The sequence below is a fragment of the Rana temporaria genome, chromosome 3 (assembly GCF_905171775.1).
Source record: "Rana temporaria chromosome 3, aRanTem1.1, whole genome shotgun sequence".
In the NCBI taxonomy this organism is placed as follows: Eukaryota; Metazoa; Chordata; class Amphibia; order Anura; family Ranidae; genus Rana; species Rana temporaria.
Window position 1 is genome coordinate 224,511,729 of NC_053491.1, and position 21,574 is coordinate 224,533,302.

General features: G+C 44.2%; 1 protein-coding gene across 1 annotated transcript in view; it reads right to left on the minus strand.

The window, feature by feature from the left end:
• The window catches only part of REEP2 (receptor accessory protein 2), a 48,206-nt gene extending 39,816 nt beyond the window's left edge, over positions 1-8,390 (minus strand). Inside the window, exon 1 of the mRNA XM_040344343.1 lies at positions 8,236-8,390. Coding sequence (XP_040200277.1) covers positions 8,236-8,267 — 32 coding nt within the window. The 5' untranslated portion in view covers positions 8,268-8,390. The remainder of the gene's footprint in view (positions 1-8,235) is intronic.
• Positions 8,391-21,574: the final 13,184 nt, after the last annotated feature.

Here is a 21,574-nt window from a genome sequence, read left to right on the forward strand (position 1 = left end):
TTGATACAGAATTAATGGAATTTAGACTTCCTGATGAAAAAATAGATAAGCTTAATCGATTATTATTGTCATTAATTCGAAAAAAAAAGGTTATTTTAAAAGATATGCAGTCTTTATTAGGTATGTTAGCCTTCGCCACTAGGATTATGCCAGTCGGGAAGATTTTTTCTAGAAGACTTTACATGTCAATCTCTGGTCTGAAGTCCCCCTTCTCTCATGTGCGTGTTTCTCACGACATGAGGGAAGACCTCTTAGTCTGGCTGCAATTTCTCATGCATTTTAATGGTCGAGCTGTTTGGCAGGGGGACTTCATTCTAGACAGGGAATTTTTTCTTTTTACTGACTCTGCAGGATCGGTGGGTTTTGCTGCAATCTGGCAGACCCACTGGTGTGCGGATCTTTGGCACCAGGATTGGAAAATAAAAGGTTATGTGAAGAATATAGTTCTGTTGGAACTATTTCCAATAGTGGTAGCCCTGGAGATTTGGGGTTCCTTTTTCAGTGGGAAAAGGATTTTAATAAGAACAGATAATAAGGGTGTCGTTTATGCTATCAACTGTTTAACATCCAAGTCTCCGCCGGTCATTGTCCTTTTGAGATATTTGGTTTTCAAGTGTTTGAGTCTAAATATCTGGCTCAAGGCTGTTCATGTAGCAGGGAAGGACAATGACCTGGCGGATTCTTTATCTCGTCTGCAGATGGACCGGTTTTTCCAGCTATTTCCAGAGGCGGATCGGGTGGGATCGACATGCCCTCACAATTTATGGGATCTGGTGTAAGGCCCATAGCAGAATACATAGCTAACTCAGTGGCCCCATCAACCTGGGCGGGATATCTGTCAGCCTGGGAGCTTTATTTAAGTTTTCTGGAATCTGTACATGAGCAGGCTGAGGCTTCTTCTGAAAATTTAGCTTTACGTTTTTTAAGTTTTTTATTCCAGAAACAGTATTCTTGGTCTTATGTACAGAGAACCCTCTCTGGAATTTCATTTTTTCTGAAGCTAAATAATCTTCCTTCTCTGATGCAGTACTTTTCGATTAAGCAGGCGTTGAAGGGGTATAAAAGAGCAAATTTCTCAGCTGATTCACGTAAGCCCATAACCCCAAAGGTTTTAAGTGATTTGTGCTCGGTAACAGATAGAATCTGTTTTTCTTCATTTGAGTCTGTTCTGTTCCAAGCTGTTTTTTCCTTTATGTTCTTTGCAGCACTGAGAGTTTCCGAACTAGTTGCTATCAGAGCATCAGATGTCATTATCACAGAGAGATCTGTTGAGATCCTAATTGGGAGGTCAAAAACTGATCAATTAGGAAGAGGTAGTTGGCTACATTTAGATTCTTGGGATAACTCTAACATATGCCCAGTTCTGCTGGTAAAAAAGTATTCTAAGATTAGACCGGCTGGGAATTCAAAATTCTTTTTGCATGAGTCAGGATTGCCCCTAACAAAGTTTCAATTTGTTAGTGTCTTTAAAAAATGTTTAAAGTTTTTAAAGTTGGATCACCTTCAGCTGTCATCTCACTCCTTTAGGATTGGGGCAGCAACTGAAGCAGCCAGATTAGGTTTGGAGGTTAACAAAATTAAAAAAATAGGCAGGTGGAGATCGGATAGTTATTTGTTATACGTCCGTCCTAATAACTCTTTTTAATTTTTCAGAAAACCCTCGGATCATTTGGATCGTCGGTCACTCGTTTGTGCACTGGGCGCAACATAGAGCAAAACACAGAAATTATTCGGTTAATTTGGGCTTAGATTGTAATAAACATAAGATTTTTTGGAGTGGTAAGAGGGGCATGGTATGGTCAGAGTTATGTGTAGAATTGTCCCAGCTTTGTCTTCGTTTCCCCCCACCTGACACGCTAATTATTCATCTTGGGGGAAATGACCTTGGCAAACGCAAGACTTTGGATATAATTTTCTCTATCAGAGATGATTTACAGAAAATTAGAACCATATTTCCAAAATGTGTCAGTATTTTCTCAGAAATAATACAAAGACTGGTATGGCTTTCCCCTCCTTCCATGCGTCCTGTAGAAAAGATCAGGAAGAGAGTAAATAGGGCAGTGTCAAAGCTTCTGGTAGAGGTAGGAATTTTTTCCTTTAGGCACACGGAGCTGGAAGGAGGCATTCCGGGTCTATACAGATCCGACGGAGTACATCTTTCTGATATAGGCTTAGACATATTTAATGCAGACTTAGGCTCCTGTGTGGAATGGGCCGCGGTATTGGGGTCTGTGGCTGGTGGTTTTGAGAACCACCCGCCTTGTGGGGAATTGTGTTGGCAACCTGAGCTGTAATGGCAAGGTTAGCTTTAAAAGCTTTATATTGATTATTATTTATTTACACGCTGTTGATATTAATTATCACAATATTTTGAAACCAATATTAAATAAACCGCGGCCTTTAAAAATCCAGCAGTAGTTTTTGTCTCTTATTTATTTATTTATTGTTTACTTAGTTGTTGAAGGGTAAGGTTATTCCCGTCTGCTATCCCATGACAAGAAAAGGGGGCAATTTTACCCCCCTTTTCTCCATGGGAGAGCGACGGGGAACAGTGGTTCTTCCTGGGGAAGGGGGGGGGGTTTGTTCTCCCCCCTTCCTCCTGTGAGGAGAATGGCCAGTGGCCTCTGGGTGACCTTTCCTGGGCTGAGTAGTTTGCCCGGGAAGGGTCAGTTTAAATTTAGTAACTTGCCCTCCAGGTGACCTCTCTCTGAGGGAACCTGGCGGGCTTTTTTGAACTTTGAATGACCCTCCTGGGCTTCTGGTCAGAAAGCCCGGGAAGATCTAGTTTAAACTGGTCGGAACCTGTTGGATTATAGCCCGTTCTGGGCTATTTAAAGCGGGTTCCGTCCAGTCCAGGCTCATTCGCCTCAGAAGACTTGGAGCTGTGGTGTTCTTCCCCCCCCTCCCCCCCCCTTTTTTTTGTCAAAAAATTACCTTGTCGCGGTTATTTGTATGTGGTAGTGTCACCTTTGCAAAAAAAAAAAAAAAAAAAAAAAAAATTTATATATATATAATAAAGTGTTTAAAAAAAAAAAAAAAAAAAAAAATACTGTAAAAGCAAAGGGGGACTAGCTATGCTCATATTAATTTATCCAGGAAAGTTATCTGCTATAAAGTTGGGCACCGTTGTTTCTAGCTGGGGAATTGTGTTGGCAACCTGAGCTGTAATGGCAAGGTTAGCTTTAAAAGCTTTATATTGATTATTATTTATTTACACGCTGTTGATATTAATTATCACAATATTTTGAAACCAATATTAAATAAACCGCGGCCTTTAAAAATCCAGCAGTAGTTTTTGTCTCTTATTTATTTATTTATTGTTTACTTAGTTGTTGAAGGGTAAGGTTATTCCCGTCTGCTATCCCATAAAGTGGTTGTAAACCCTTACATATACCCAGTGACGTGACTGGCCTCAGGAGATACGCAGAGATAAAACAAATCCTCCTACATAAATTGTACTGGTTTATTTGCAGTCTTCACATCTCCACATCTGTTCAAACTCCAGATGCCACCCCAACCACCCACCTGGTGCTGCATTGGCCACTGCCACCCACCTGGTGCTGCCTCTGGATAATGCTAATGCACATGGGGTGATTAGGGTGTGCCCAGGCACATCCTGCACAACCTGTGCGCACGCCTATGGAAGTGATTCATGCTGATAGCAGAGGAACGCAGCAGACACAAATTACACTGATATGCTTTGTTCAGATTTTATGTCTGAGGTTTACAAGCACTTTAAGTTTGTGATAGCATCACTATAAATCAGCCATTTTAAACCCGGGTTCAGTGGTTTCTCCAGAGGTTGCTAGAGGTTCCTGGAGCTGTAAAGATTGACCTTTTATTCTGATGGTGCCTGCATAGTTCCAAGACCAACACCACTTGGCAAAGCCAGTAGCATGACACCAATCACAATTTAGTTGTGGCATTCTGACCACCACTGCAGGAGGCAAATTCTTTCTATTGACCACTGATGTAAGGGCTGTTTTTGCCATTGACCGCCAATGAATTTGTTTTGATAAGGTCCCCCCCCAAGACCTGGAAATTATTTTATGCCCTTGTTCACATTGAATGCGGCTTTGAAAATGTGCGACTTCATCTAAAAATCGCACCATTTCAAAGCCACGTGTGGGTGAGACTTTGAAGACATCTGTGCGGCTTCATGTAATAGAATTGCAGAGTACCCTTCACCTAAAATAAGTTATGTACTTCTTTTGGGCGACAGGCGTCCCGTGATTCTGTTTGCTCGTTTTTACCTCGACTATCGCCTGACAAATCGCGGGAAAATTGTGGCGCTATTGAAAACGACGGGCAACGCGCCAGGAACGCACGGGCGTCCCGTGGTTTGCAGCAATTGCGGACAGAATCGCGACGATTCCACCGACGACTCGGAACGCGGAGATGTGAACGGAGCCTCATGCTGGCCATACATCATACTAAAGATTGGCCGAAATTCAATCATTTAGACAGTTTGTTCGTTTTTTGGCCAGTAAATGGGCACAAAAATTTTGGCCAGTAAATGGGCACAAAAATCCATAATAATTGGCGCGTTTTAGAACCGAAAAAACTAAGGACAGGTTTGGAGGTTTTCTGCTGAACGATAAATTGAAAGGTTAATGTATTTCCCGTTCGAACTGTCTGCGCTAAATATATGAAAAAAAAAAAAGAAATGTATTAACCACTTAAGCCCCGGACCATATTGCTGCCTAAAGACCCAAGGGGTTTTTACAGTTCGGGACTGCGTCGCTTTAACAGACAATTGCGCGGTCGTGCGACGTGGCTCCCAAACAAAATTGGCGTCCTTTTTTCCCCACAAATAGAGCTTTCTTTTGGTGGTATTTGATCACCTCTGCGGTTTTTATTTTTTGCGCTATAAACAAAAATAGAGCGACAATTTTGAAAAAAAATGCAATATTTTTTACTTTTTGCTGTAATAAATATCCCCCAAAAACATATATAATTTTTTTTTCCTCAGTTTAGGCCGATACGTATTCTTCTACCTATTTTTGGTAAAAAAAAAAAATCGCAATAATCGTTTATCGGTTGGTTTGCGCAAAATTTATAGCGTTTACAAAATAGGGGATAGTTTTTTTGCATTTTTATTTTTTTTACTACTAATGGCGGCGATCAGCGATTTTTTTCGTGACTGCGACATTATGGCGGACACTTCGGACAATTTTGACACATTTTTGGGACCATTGTCATTTTCACAGCAAAAAATGCATTTAAATTGCATTCTTTATTGTGAAAATGACAGTTGCAGTTTGGGAGTTAAACACAGGGGGCGCTGTAACATTTAGGGATCACCTAGTGTGTGTTTACTAGTGTAGGGGGGTGTGGCTGTAGGAATGACATCATCGATCGGGTCTTCCCTATAAAGGGAATCACCCGATTGATGTGCCGCCACAGTGAAGCACGGGGAAGCCGTGTTTACACACGGCTCTCCCCGTTCTTCAGCTTCGGGGAGCGATCGCGACGGAGCGGCTATAAACAAATAGCCGCGCCGTGGTCCCGGATCGCTCCCCGAGCGGACCCGACCTCCGCATGTACCGGGGGGGTCCCGATCGGACCCCCCACCCACATCTAGCAGAGGACGTACAGGTACGTACATGTGCCTGTCCGTGCCATTCTGCTGACGTAAATGTACATGAGGAGGTCGGGAAGTGGTTAATGTATGTCCACTGAAAGATTTTTCGGTCATTACATGATGACACCATCGTTTGCACTCACGGCCGAATGATCGTTTTTCAAAAATGGGTTTGGCCGATTTTTTGTATAGTGTATGGCCAGCATTAAAGCAGAATTAAACCCTTCTATCCTTTACAGCCAAGGAAGCTGCTTCTGTTTGATCTGCAACTGCCATGGTGCTGCACATGTGATCAGTTATGACACCAGCAATTTGATGGTTTGACAGCTTGGTTGAGGACACAAGCAAATGTGACAGCTAACAATCTCAGCATTCCAGGAATGTAACTGCTTTTTGAAACCATTAAATCGATAGGTTTAGTTCTGCTTTATGATTTACTGCTGTTCAGGGGCTCTGGGCTTCAGCAAAATGGCAGCCTCCAGCAAGAAGAAATAGGAGCAATGCTGGAGGCAATTTACAGCGCACACTCATTTTGGTAGCACAATTATTAATGTGGAATGTATGTTCCTTGCTAAAGAACATATTTTTTAATCAGGTTGTTATGGGTAAAGCTGCCGAAAAAGGGTTAATACCGCCCACAGTGTGCCTCTTCAGAGGCGCATTGCGGGCGGTATTGCCGTGGTTTCCCATTGTTTTCAATGAGAAGGAGCGGTGGAGGAGCGGTATACACACCGCTCCTCTCACCGCTCCAAAGATGCTGCTGGCAGGAGATTTTTTTTCTCTCCCGCCAGCGCATCGCCTCAGTGTGAAAGCCCTTCGCTTTTTTTAGCAAGTAGAAATTGGATTGGCTACTAAAATCACGAAAATTCTCGTAACGTCAGAAAAAAAAACGGAAGTGATGTCATGTGTTGTATTGTATTTTTGGACAACAACTATACTGACTAAATGAAAATCGTACGATCTGGGATCGTCCGAGGAAAATTTTCGTGCTTGTCCAATCGAATAATGTTGGATGAACTGTCGTGATCGGCTCTCGAAAGCTCTGTACTAACGATCCGATTATTGTATGATCGCGTCGAAAGCGGTATTTTTCAATAGTGTGTACGGGCCTTTAGGCTGCATTCACACCTAGGCGACGAAACGCCTGAAGCGCGACGCTACAATACGCTGGAGGGGAGAAATAACATGATTCTCTATGGAGATGGTTCACATCTCCACGCCGAACGCCGAAACGCCTGAAGCTCAAACAAGTCCCGGACCCTTTTTTGTCGCGGCATATCGGGCGGCTTCGGCGTTCTCCATACCCGACAATGACCTATACAGAACCGCAGTTAAAAACGCTGTGTTTTGTCGCGGCAAACCGCGGTAAAAAACTATGCAATTTGTTGCCGCAAATCGCGGTAAAAAACGCCGCAAATCGCCTACGCCTAGGTGTGAATGCAGCCTTAGCCTGTGTTTGATCTGCAGTTGTCATGATGCTGCCCATATGATCAGTTATGACACCAGCCATTTGATGGTTTGGCAGTTTGGTTGGAAGCAGACATAAGCACGTTGGCAACCATGACAGTTATTGATGGCATGCCTTGAAAACAGATCGGCGAGTTTAGTTCCACTTCAATTAAAACAAACATCAAAATAAGAAGATGACCTATAACAACCAATCAGGATTCTCCCATATGATTCTAGCTTTCTATTGGCAACAATTCCAATCTCATTTTCCTATAGAGCAGTGTTTCTCAACTGTCGTCCTCAAGGCGCCCCAACAGGTCATGTTTTCAGGATTTCCCTCAGATGAACCGGCTGTGGTAATTACTAAGGCAGTGAAACTGATCAAATCACCTGTGCAAAGTAATGGAAAGCCTGAAAACATGACCTGTTGGGGCACCTTGAGGACTGGAGTTGAGAAACACTGCTATAGAGTGGTCATCAACCCTGTCCTCAGGGCCCACTAACAGGCCAGGTTTTATGTATTACCTTGGGGAGATGCAGTCTAGAATACTGCAATCACTGAGCAGCAAATTATATCACCTGTGATGTATTTCAGTTATCTTGCAAACCTGGCCTGTTAGTGGGCCCTGAGGACAGGGTTGAGGACCACTGCTATAGAGGGCAGAGCAAAGGGAAATAATCATGCACTAAATTAGGTAACCCATGGCAACTAATCAAAAATCATTCTAAGTAACCCGGCAACAGTAAACACATCAGATCTAGTGTGATGGCCTCCTGGTAATGATGCCAGCATAGACAGGGGCGCAGCAATGTCATTTAATATGAAGCTCAGAAAAATGGTTTACTGGATCACTAATTATTGAAAACACGGGCACCCCGGGGGGTCCTCTAATTAGGTATAAGGATTTTTAATTCTCATTATCAGGTATGACATCATCACCATGTCCCCTGATTGCAGCCATGTGTACAGTGCAGAGCTTGACCTGGGGCTGTGTCCCTGGATGTCCCAGCCTTGCCCTAGTGGCACGATTCCATAAGAAGAAGGCCCGATCTATTTGTTTACATCCCTAGGCAGCCTGGTGCCCATCACCTGACGTGTGACATGTCACCCTGGGCCCCCCCATCCTTCCATGTAGCCTGGGATGGAGGGGCCCAGGGTGACATGTCACACACATGCAGCATGCCCCCTCTGCCATACTCACACCACCAGTCTGGAGATGATCCAGGACACCATCCTGATGGGCAGGGGAGGAAGGTGATGGAATTCCCACACCCGATACACCCGTCCAGGCACTGTCTCTGCTGCACCAATCTGGGAGGCGTGGCCCAGCCTTAAAGGCGATGCTGGGATGAGCTACTTGTTGTCGGAGGACAAGAAAAAAACGGATGCTGCCACTAGCTGGCCGAGCAGCGAGGACCAGCGCTGTGATTGGAGGAGAGCGCTGACAGCACGCCTGCATGCACTAGTTGTGACAGGAGCCGCAGTCCATGGAGAGAGAGCAGGGAGGAGATCCCAGATACATGGCTGCCGGTCTCTCACGTTCCCTGGTTAGTAGACACATCTTCTGCTTAACTCTCATAACAACACATGCTGCGCCTCTTCTATACTGAGGACAGCATGGCTACACAGTGGGGGCTTTACTAAGACTTCACAATCTCACCTCTCTAATCAAAGCACATGTTAGGGCTCCTTCTACCCTTGCTAGCTTCCCCGAAGAGCGACACACAGTGGATCACTCTTCAGAGGACTTTTGGTGAGGAGGCGATATTTCACCACCTGTTTAACCACTTAAGACCCGGACCATTATGCAGCTAAAGGACCTTGCGATTCGGCACTGATTCATTATCCATGAATAAAGACTGATTTTGTGCGAAACGTCGGCTGTTCCCTGTTCCTGTCGTTGTGATCTGGTGATGTATTTGCTGTTCATTTAATAAAAGACAACCTGTACGGTTTTTGGAGTGCGGCCATCCATCCTCGGCACTGCATCACTTTAACTGACAATTGCGCGGTCGTGCGACGTGGCTCCCAAACAAAATTGGCGTCCTTTTTTCCCCACAAATAGAGCTTTCTTTTGGCAGTATTTGATCACCTCTGCGGTTTTTATTTTTTGCGCTATAAACAAAAATAAAGTGACATTTTTGAAAAAAAAATAATATTTTTTACTTTTTGCTATAATAAATATCCCCCAAAAATATATAAAAAAAACGTTTTTTTTCCCTCAGTTTAGGCCGATACGTATTCTTCTACCTATTTTTGGTAAAAAATCACAATAAGCGTTTATCGATTGGTTTGCGCAAAATTTAGAGCGTTTACAAAATAGGGAATAGTTTTATTGCATTTTTATTAATATTTTTTTTTTTACCACTAATGGCTGCGATCAGCGATTTTTTTTGTGACTGCGACATTATGGCGGACACTTCGGACAATTTTGACACATTTTTGGGACCATTGTCATTTTCACAGCAAAAAATGCATTTAAAATGCATTGTTTATTGTGAAAATGACAGTTGCAGTTTGGGAGTTAAACACAGGGGGCGCTGTAGGGGTTATGTGTGACTTCATATGTGTTTCAAACTGTAGGGGGGCGGGGCTGGACTTGTGACGTCATTGATCATCTTTCCCTATATCAGGGAACAGACGATCAATGACAGCGCCGCTGTGAAGAACGGGGAAGCTGTGTTTACACTCACCTCTCCCCGTTCTTCTGCTCCTGCGACCGATCGGGGGACACCGGCGGCGATCGGGTCATGTGGCCGTGGTTACGGAGCCCCAGACTGGGTCGCGGGCGTGCGCACGACCCACGGCTGGGCACTTAAAGGGGACGTACGTGCCTGTGCCCAGCCCTGCCATTCTGCCGACGTATATCGCGTTAGGCGGTCCTTAAGTGGTTAACCCTAAAGCCTGGTACACGCAATATTTGGTGGTTCACCAGAAATTAGCCCATGTGTACATCTGCGTGTCCGACAGAAGCCGGTCCAATGGCCATCTTCTGTCGGATGGGCATGCTGTAAAACTGGCATCTGATTAGTGCTGGCAGCCAACGGCTGAGAGTGCTGACCGCTGTGTACAGTCCCCCTGTCAGGGTGAGATCGCTGTACTAACATTGCATATTTAGTACAGTGAGCTCCTAAGTTCTTTTTTTTGTTCAGCCCACTGGATTAAAATAAATAAATAAATAAAAAATGATGGACGGACAGCGGCGATCAGTGCCCCCCCCCCCCTGTGGGAGACGGACAGCGACGATCAGCGGCCTTACCTTAGTAGGCATTATGCTGCTCCTCGCTCCAGCTTGACGAGGCCGTTGCTTCTCCTTCCAGCCGAACAGGCATTGTGTCTCCTCCCGACCGAACAGGAAGTGGGTCCTACGGCTCCGGGCCAATCAGGGTCTCAGGACCTGCTTCTTGATTGGCCTGGGAGAAGAAGCAGGAAGACATTAGCGAATATTAACCACTTGCTTACTGCCTTCCGAAGATATACTGTGGCAAATCGGCACGACTGCACAAACCGACATACCTGTACGTTGGTCTGTGCATGTGATAGTGTGGGCATTCGCATGCCCGCTGCATGCTGGGGGAGCGCGCGGGTCCAGTGGACTCGATGTCTGACAGCCACCCACGATCGCAGTAGAGAGGCAGAACGGGGATCTTGTAAACAAGGCAAATCCCCGTTCTTACAGGGGATAACATGGAGATCTGCTGTTCCTAGTAATCAGGAACAACAATCTCTGTGTTGTTCCAGTAAGCCCTGTCCCCACACAGATAGGCTACTTTCACACTGTAGCCGTGGGCATGTTGGTAGTAAAGCGCCGCTCATTTTAGAAGCGCTTTACCGTTGTTTTAGCAGCACTTTTCGGCCACTAGCAGGGTGCTTTTAACCCCCACTAGCAGCCGAAAAAAAGGGTTAAATCTGTCCGTGTTGTGACGCTTCTGAAGCACTTTACAGGCGCTTCTTAACCACTTAAGACCCGGACCAAAATGCAGCTAAAGGACCTTGCCCCTTTTTGCGATTCGGCACTGCGTCGCTTTAACTGACAATTGCGCGGTCATGCGACGTAGCTCCCAAACAAAATTTGCGTACTTTTTTTCCCACAAATAGAGCTTTCTTTTGGTGGTATTTGATCACCTCTGCGGTTTTTATTTTTTGCGCTATAAACAAAAATAGAGCGTAAATTTTGAAGAAAATTCAATATTTTTTACTTTTTCTCAGTTTAGGCCGATATGTATTCTTCTACCTACTTTTGGTAAAAAAAATCGCAATAAGCGTTTATCGGTTGGTTTGCGCAAAATTTATAGCGTTTACAAAATAAAACGCAGCCTTAGAACACACCCAGGGAACACAGTTAAACACTTGACCGCCCCCAAGTGTTAACCCCTTCCCTGTCAGTTCTATTTATACATTGATCAGTGCATTTTTTAATACTGATCACTGTATTGGTGTCACTGGTACCCAACAAAAATGTCACTTAGGCTCAGATATGTCTGTCGCTATGTCACAGTCCCACTAAAAATCGCAGATTGATGCCATTACCAGTAAAAACAATAAAAAATTAATAAAGGTCCCTAAATCTATCCTCTATTTTGTAGACGCTGGGATTGGGATTTTTTTTACCAAAAATATGTAGGAGAATACTTTATTTTGTATTATTATTATTATTATTATTATTATTATTATTTTTAGCTATGTATTATAGCAGAAAGTAAAAAACATAATTTTTTTTGTTGTTTTTTTCAAAATGGTCAATCTTTTTTTGTTTATAGTGCAAAAAAAAAAAAAACACAGAGGTGATCAAACACCAGTAAAAGAAAGCTTTATGTGTGGTGGGAAAGGACATCAATTTTGTTTGGGTACAGCGCCACACGTCCGTGCAATTGTCAGTTAAAGCGACGCAGTTTCATATCGCAAAAAATGGCCAGGTCATTAAGGGGGTAAATCCTTCCAGGGCTAAAGTGTTTAATTCACTATGGTCACACAAGTGTCACACACTGCGCCTCGAGCCCACCCTTTTTTTTAAAGCCAATTAGAGCCTTAGGCTCTAATCATGTGGTTTTAAAAAAAAAACAATCCATTGAAATCCATGCATCTAGTGCCCTGCATGTATATTAGGGGCCAGGCACAAGGATCAGGGGGGCTGCGCCCCCTAATGGACGGGCCGCCACTGCTCTAGAATTTCATACACTGCAGCCATGGATGATACGCTTGTATGCCGTCTTACACTATCCCTGGAATTCATAAAGACTGGCTCAGACAGATTTTGTGAAGTTGTCTCTCATGCACTCTAAATGTGGTGAAGAATGTGTGAAATTCATGTACCTGTCTAGAACTTGTACTTAAATTGGGCTCATGCTGCACCACGTTTAGAATGCACGAGAGACACTTTTGCAAAATCTGTCTACGCCAGTTTTTCTCTCTGCGCCAAGAGCCTGAATTAGTTCCACTTTTACATTTGGTGAATTCAATGTAAAACAATGTTAAAGTGCTGCATGTGTACATCCAGGACGTCAGCGCGAGAGGAGCCGAGACTGGCCGACTATACACGAGTGTACTGCGCTCGGTATATGTCGGCGCAGTATTCAAACTCGGCGCGGGAAAATGGCTATCGACGTATATCGCACACCCACGATTTTGCCCTGATTTTCAGGGCAAAAAAGTGCGCGGTATACGCCGATAAATACGGTATATATATATATATATATATATATATATATATATATATATATATATATAGTGTGTGTAAATAAAATAAAAAATTAAAATCACAAAAATGCATGCTAACAAAAGCACCATGCATTTTTTTGAGAATCGTGATCTTCATTCTAAGATTCTTTGTGATTCTCATTTTCTCAGAATCGTGCAGCTCTACTGCCTTTAGGAATTAATATGAGAAACACCAGCAAATCTATTGACGTAGCTTTAGGAAGAGCGGATCTATCTAAACTCAATACAGTGTATAAATATATATACACAACACCTGGGATGCATATATATCCTCTACACACTGTAACTCTGACTAGCCTGCATGCCTGCTCTATCTAACTCCAAAAAATTACACTCTCTCTCTCTCTCTGTAAACCGCCAACACACTACACAAAGCCGACTTCCAGGCAGCATTATATAGTGTGTGGCGTGTACTAAACCCCCTGAGCCATAATTGGCCAAAGCCACCCTGGCTTTGGCCAATTATGGCTCACAGTTTTTGTGCACGCTGTGATTGGCCAAGCATGCGGGTCATAGTGCATACTTGGCCAATCATCAGCCAGCAAGGCACTGCAATGCAGCAGTGAAATATGGGCCGAGACACGCCATTTGAATTTGGTGCGAATGGCCCAAATGTTCGTAATTCGACGAACGATCGAACATACGATGTTCGCGTTGAACGTGAGTTCGACACTAATACGAAGCTCATCCCTAATCTGCAGCAATGCTGGCAGCACTCAGACTTCTATTTGCCAAAGACAACCTCTGGATATTATGCTGAGTATGTGCACTCAAATTCTTTGGTTGACCATGACAAGGCCTATGCTGAGTGGAACCTGTCCTGTTAAACTGCTGTATGGTCTTGGCCACCGTGCTGCAGCTCAGTTTCAGGGTCTTGGCAATCTTCTTATAGTCTAGGCCAGGAATGGGCAAACTACGGCCCGCGGGCCGTATATGGCCCGGTGGACCTTTTAATCTGGCCCGTGGAGCGCTAGCTAACGGAATGGTAGTGGCTGGGCTGGCCGGCAGCTAGTGGGGGGGGGGGGCAGGGCCGTACGGATTAAGCCGTACGTGCAGGCGCAGGCAGGGAGTTGACATCACGTCAGATGACGTCAACTGCCTTTCCGCGCGCCTGCTAGTGAGGAGCGATGCATGCGGCGTGCGGCAGTCTCGCCACCACCACTCTCCTGGCAGCAGATTGCCTTTGGAAAGAAGAGAGAGAAGACCACAGTCTGGAACTCTGTAAGTTAACTAGTTATTCACTCAGGTCTCAGCCTGAACTCTGTACAGTGGCGGCTCTGACTGGAGCACTATACAGGGGCCTTTATGGTACATTGAGGAGGCATTATGAAGTGAATAACAGATTGAATAAAATAACTTGTATCAGGCAGGGTAAATTAACAGGGGGTTCATAACTAGGAAGGGGTATGCCATCAGGGTACATGTAGGCTGGGTAATGTAACTGAGGAGGGCTAAGCTACTAGCAGACAATATACGGGGGTAATATAACTTATATATTACCCCTCACTCCTGTATTATGTCTCCGATAGCCCTCCTCAGTTATATTACCCCTGTGTAATGTACCCTGATACCCATCAGTTAACAAAAAAGGGAGACCAACAACACTGTTCCCACTAAAATTGAAGTTACTATTTTATGAAAGAAATACATTGCATAAAAGTTTTGTAAAATAACTATTTTTATTCTTTTCTACCTTAAATTAATCTAAACATTTAATGTTACAAATTTAAATGTATTTTAATTCACACATACACACCGTCCATCTACTCTTGGTCCGGCCCCCGGGTCCAATATATGAACCCATTGCGGCCCTCGAGTCAAAAAGTTTGCCCACCCCTGGTCTAGGCCATCTTTATGTAGAGGAACGATTCTTTTTTTTTTCAGATCCTCAGAGAGCTCTTTGCCATGAGGTGCCATGTTGAACTTCAAGTGAACATATTCACGAGCACACCATGGATCAACACTTCCGTCCAAAGGTTTCTTTTATGAGAGATCATATCACAGAGGTAGGTGCACTGCTTTGGAGCTGCGTATGGGGCCTATCCATCGGGTATGTGATCAAGAAGGGGCCATGCGCGGCTCTGAAGCGTTGCACCTATTTCTGTGATGTGATCTCTCAATAAAATAAACCTTTGGACAGAAGTGTTGATCCATGGTGACCATGGACAGTGACCAGTATAAAGCAGGCCATACACGGTCGAATTTCAAATGAACTTTCTTTTCAAAATCAGAAAGTTCATTTTTTTGGTGTCCGATGATGCCACCATTGATTTTCGAAATTCGGCCGACCAAACCTTCAATTTCACCTCATGTTGCTACAGAAAATAAGTTTTGTGGCCGGGAATCTTCTTTTCTTTCCGGGAATGTTAATTTCTTGCACTCATGTGCATTCCTTTTTCTATTACATTTCTAGCACGATTCTTCCATCATTGATTAGAAAATCGTTTGTTTTTCAAAAAATTTCCAACAAATTTCCTCAAATTTGATTGCCGCACGAAAATCGGCTGTTGCTGCAGCCCACTAATGGTGCGAGCCATTACAGCCTACTTGAAACCTCCATATTTATTACTGTAATGTAGTCAGATTGCAAATATAGTAATAAGCATGTTCTGTGTATTTTTTTTCCATACTAGGTCTTGCAAAAATGGTTAACATTCTCTGCACTAGCAGAATGCTAGAGAGTTGGATTGCTGCTTTCACACACAAGCAGTGGCCTGACACTCCATCCTTCACACTGCTCCAATCCACTCTCCTCCAGCTGCCCGAGCAGCCTGGTTGATCATACCAGTGTGCAGTAGGAATATTTTTTCCCCCCTGACTAACGGATAATGAAAATACAGGTAGGAATACAGCTATTGTGCATTACAAATCTATAAAAGGCAAGAGTGCAAACATTTTCATTGACCCTGCCAGAATTCCCCATTCTTCCAATATTACAGTATAGCTGCAAGTTAAAGCACTTACTTGAATGGAGAAGTGCTAAAGTTCTAGGCTTACTGATTTTTCTGGGGTTTGGAGTATTCCAGGCTGCAGCCAGGAAACTTTTGTCTCCATTCTATTTACATGCAGGCTTTTTATAGGACATTACCTTAAAGAGGAACTGCAGTCTACTCACATAATTTGTAATAAAAACATCTTTGCCATTCTGAAGCTTCCCTCCAACCACTTTGCATATTTTATATATATTGGGATTCTGTACTTGCCAAATATGCTGCAGCAATCCCTATCCACTGCATATGGCTGCAGCCATTTTAACTGTGGGTAGCTAAAGCTGCTGCCTGTTCACTTCCTGGATTTACACAGAGGCACACCGCCAGCTCTGCAGTACTCATTGGCCCTCTTATGGCTCACCCTCCTTCCCTGGCAGACTCTCACAAGAGAGAGAGCTGTGTATGATATCATAAACCTAAGCTTTTTACCAGGCAAGAAACAGGAAGTGGGCTGTATAAGGCAGTGGTCATCAACCCTGCCCTACAGGGCCCACTAACAGGCCAGGTTTTATGTATTACCATGGGGAGATGCAGTCTAGAATACTGCAATCACTGAGCAGCAAATGATATCACCTGTGATGTATTTCAGTTATCTTGCAAACCTGGCCTGTTAGTGGGCCCTGTAGGACAGGGTTGATGACCACTGGTATAAGGTATTTACTGTCAGAAAAAAAATGTTTTACTATCCAAAGCTGAAAAAAATTAAGTATACAGTACATATCTTTTTTACATATGGTACAATCATAGGTAGCAGGAAAGGAGAGGGGACATTTTTAAAAACAGTCAGGCAGGAATTCCACTGTAAGCTATCATATAAGCTTGAATGATGGTATGTCTGAGACATCGAGAAATGGTAGAATTAGAAAATCTCCCTTACGATGACCATCGGAAATGAGACAGAAAAAGTATTTCTGAAGGAAGCCATAGCTGCCAGATACACTCTTATGCCGCGTACACACGGTCGGAAATTTCCGACAAGAAAAGTTCCATGTGAGCTTTTGGTCGGAAATTCCGACCGTGTGTAGGCTCCATCGCACTTTTTCTGTCCGAGTTTCCGACAGCAAAAATTATGAGAGCTGGTTCTCAATTTTTCCAACGGTAAAAGTTCTTGTCGGAATTTTCGATCGTCTGTATGCAATTCCGACGCGCAAAAAAAACACGCATGCTCGAATAAATTTGACGCATGCTCAAAATCATTGAACTTCATTTTTCTCGGCTCGTTGTAGTGTTGTACATCACGCGTTCTTGACGGTTGGAAGTTTGTGTGACCGTGTGTATGCAACACAAGTTTGAGCCAACATTCCGTCGCAAAAAAATCCACGGTTTTCTTGTCGGAATTTCCTATCGCGTGTACGCAGCGTTACGGGCAAGGGAGGGAAATCTTCTAATGAACGGGAGCTAGACAGAGGGATGATAGATTGATGTCCTGACTGAAGTGAAAGGCCAAAATTATCTCAGGTAAGAATGACCACCTTGTCCTTCTGTAAGGCCAGAACATAAGGCCGCTAGTTCTCTCTCCTCACAGAAGTGGCGACAACAAGGAATGCAACCTTGCGAGTGAGGGTAGAAAAAGGGAAAACCATTGATGGATTCAAGGTGTTTTTATATGCCTAGAAAATCTAATTCTGAACCAACAGGAGTGAACAGGGGGAGACATCCAAGTGACACCCTGCACAAATGTTTTCTCTGCATCCAACTTGCACAACAGGAGATTGTGACCGGATCTCTATGGAGCTGGTTCACATATGTCCGCAGAAATTATACTGGAAGCAGTGAACGAGGATGCACCGGACTCCTGCTGTGAGCCGTTGCATGCTTATATGTGAACTCAGCCTTAATGGTGCAAAGAGCCAAATACTGGCCCAGGCCCATTTGTAAAAAGGAAAGAATTTGTCTGACAGAACTTCCAGGGGTAAAAGTCTCTTGACAGGTCATGGAACACCTCCAGTTGTTAAGACTTCCTCACCTGGACCCAGTAAATAGTCTTATGGTTAACAGTCCATGGCTGGGCTGTAAATGTTGTAAAAGCCTGGAATATGATGTTTTTTCCAAGCTAGCATTCATTCTACTTCTCTTGTGCAGCAGCAAGACATGTCTGGTCCTTTGCATATGGTTGATGTATGCCACCATTGTGGCATTGTGTGACTACCTTTGGATCCAAGGACTCTTCAGCAATGAGGTCCAGTGTTGCTCTGTCTTGTGCTGTGTCTAGAATGAGACCTAGTTATCGCAAGCGATAAATCAGTTCTAGTGCTGATTTCTAGAAGTTGAGGACCCAGTCGAACCTGTGCAGGGTTTGGACAAGCAGGGCCCTACTTTGTTTGCCAGACGCTATGCTGACTGTTTCAGCAGATGATTGTCTAGATATTCCACAATGAGAACACCCTTAGTAAAAACCTGGAGGTGCAGAAGACCTCAGATTCAAAAGGCTGAATGGCAGGGCCACAAACTGGGAGTGCAGAAAACCCATAGCAAAGCAAAATAATCTCTAAAGCACTGGGGACATGCAGGTATGTGTCCTTAAGATCTACTAAGGTCAGAAAGGGCCTCCCTGATGGAAGGAAGTTATGACAGATCTGGTGGATTCCATGTGGAATTTTTGGGCCCATTTGTAGACATTTATGGCCCTGAGAATCAAAGATGGGCTGGATGCCTTCTTTAGATCTAGGAACTGAACCAGGTTGGAGTAGAATCCCTAGAACTGTTCTGCCATAGGGACTGGGGCAATGATACCCTGCCCCAGAAAACCAGCCTCCATTGAGATTCTGCAATGACCCAGGCAGGTTGTAATGGACCAGGGAGGGAACTGGAAGTGAAACTAGCTTGTGTCCTCTGAAATGCACTTCCAGAATCCAAGCTTCAGAGATGCAGGTTGTCTAAATATCAGCAAAGGCCAATACATGCCCCAACTTTAGAGAGTGGGGGCATCATGCTGCAGGAGATCTATCTGAGTTTGTTGTTCTTGAAAGTCCAAGATTTTCTGAGGAATATGGGTACTTTAACAACCAGTGACATCCTTGATAAGGGCATCTAGGACAGCCCTGGAAAAACATGGTCCCAAGGACACGTAGAGCAAGCGCTTTTTTGCAGGCAGGCTTTGCAGCCCATAATTTTTGCCAAAAGGTCCTTTTTATGTTTACTGACAAGAGACTCATACAGGAGATGAGGCAGGAGACCAACAGTGTCCCCACACTATGGTTCAAAGCTGAAATCATGAGTTTCAAATGCTCTATGAGCAGAGGATTAACTGCCATAATGATCAGATCACATTTAATAGCCTAGAATTTGACAGCAAACGCCAACAGGCCTAGTTAACAAAATTCAGAAAGCAGCTTCCGCCCAAAACTGGCATCAGAAGAAGCCTGAACACCCACCCAGTAACATTTACCAAATGTGTGAACAGAAGGACTAAATGCCAGTCTTGCAAATTTATGAAAGAGGTGCCTGATGTTGAAAAGGCCACAGAGTACTGACAGGTCTGGCAATTGGTGCACTAACAGGAAAGGGAGGATCTTATCTTTCAGATTATAAGATCAAATGATTGATGGTTTGTCTAATCCACCTACCAATAGTGGAACGAGAGGCAGGATGTCCCCTAAGGGGACCCTCAGGAATTACAGAAATTGTCTGAAACTAATGGCTTAGGTCAAAATGTGATGTTTTTTTGACACTTTTAAAAAGACTCACACTTTCATGTATGGTATTCTGGATTGGATGGAGTCAACCCACGGAGAACTTCCTGGAATGGCAATTCCTAGCCTAACTATAGGTATAGGCCTTCCAGGTATAGTATCAGACTTTGTGAATAGATTATTTGCTACTTTTCAGGAGTTTAGAGATGACAATCTCATAAGTCCCATGTGTCTCAGGACCTGGACTTTAACGGAAAGGCTATTAAAGTCAGTGGCTGAGAAGCAGGATGGTGGAATTGCCCCTGGGACAGAAGATCTGGACGATCACCTGAGAACCAGCCAGGAGTCTCAGTTTATCTGAATACCATTTCTTCCTGGGCTAGTTCAGTACAATAAGGATCACAGGAAAGGCCCCTCCCCTCTGACTCTTGTGAAGCAGACAAGGAAAAAGCTTTAGTGGGGAAAAGGTGTGGATCATGTTTTATTGACCCCACAGAGTCATAATGGGATCTTCTGCAAAGGTTCAAGGAGCCCTGGGTCTGCTGACAAACCTGTCTAGTTTGTCATTGAACCTGGACAAAAGAAGGCTCACGGCTGGCATCCCCCACCTGCAACAGAGGTCTCAAAACACCTGTAGGTAAAGAGAAAATTCCCCTGGAACAAGATGCTGACGGAGGAGAAAGCCCACCTGGCCCACATTCCAGCCCAACTGGAATGTGTACTGAAGACAGGGCCAGAAAGTAGAGCTTCGTCTAAGCTAGAATGAGTTTTAGTTCTCTTTGAGCTGCATGACTCTTGGTGTCCTCCTGATAGCTAATGTATGCCACAGCAGTGGCCATGTCTGACTGAATCCTGATTGGAAGACCTCAATGTCAAGAGGTCCAAAAGGTGCAGGGACAACTAAATTGTTAAAAGAGGTTGATTGGAAGTTGGGCTTCTGCCAATGACCAGATCCTCTGTACAGAGAAGGTATCCAGGACTCCGCCCCACCCAACAGGCTGGCGTCGGTCTTACATCGGGAAATGAGACTAATTCCAGTGTTGGATTGGAAATCCATCACACTAGGGCAAGCCTGGTTTTGTTTGTCAGATAAATGGGATGATCCAAAGATTGAGCTTGCTTGTCCCATGCAGTTAGAATGTTGAGTTCTAATGGTTTGGAGCGATAATGACCTTGGGAGTATTTCATACTCAAGCTTATTACTAGTCCAGAGTGAAAAATTGTCCATACTGCCTTAAAGAAGGCTACCATTAGGCCCAAGACCCTAATGCAAAATTGAACAGTGGGGCATCTCCTGAAGTGTAGGGTCTGAACATGGGAGGAGGGCCAGAGGAAGAAAGACCCTGGAGAGGGCAGTGGCCAGAATCAGGTCTAAATACTTGGTGGTGGGTCTGGTCCAGCGCTGACTTCTGCAAATGTTTTATCCATCTGAACTCCTGCAGGACTTGCGCTGTCCGCCGATTAGACATTGGCTGACAAGGTCTGGACTAACTGTTCATTCAGCAGAAAATCATCCAGGTACCCCACAATGGATATATCCTGAGAGCGCAGCAGAGCTGGGATAAGAGCAAACACCTTGGTGAAGACCAGCGGTGCTATGGAAATGCCAAAGTAAAAGCAAAAAACTAAAATGTTACATGCCCACAGCAAAACGCAAGTAGCATTCATGTAGAGCGAAGATGGGAATGTGCAAGTAGGCATCCTTAAGATTCACAAAGGCCAGAAGGTTCCTCTGATTGACCGATCTGACAGATTTCATACAGAATTTATGAACCTGTTAATTTTCTTTCTGGGACAGGTGCATTAACTCCCTGCAGGAGCTGCTGAAGAGCAGTACAGAGATCCACCTGCCATTGGAGCCCCTAGATATAGCTTTCTGCCCCAAGGTGTCCAAGATGACCACAGAGGCAGATAGCTGCCCCCACTCTGACAAGTGGTGGCATATCCCTCATTGTGAAGGGTGCTTGTTCCTGAACCTGCAGCAGAAACGTGAGCCAGGTCTGAAATTTAACTTGTAGGCCTAAAATAAATGTAAGGCCTCTCACAGTAACCATAGGCTTGCCTGCACAAGTTTTTGTCTTCTTCTGGAGAGAGCACTCTTACCTCCTGTGACTTCCCTGATGTAGGTGTCCAAGTAGTCACCTCCTTATAAATGTATCAAATGCTGAAAGGCAGCTCATCCTGCATATTTGGCTGATCC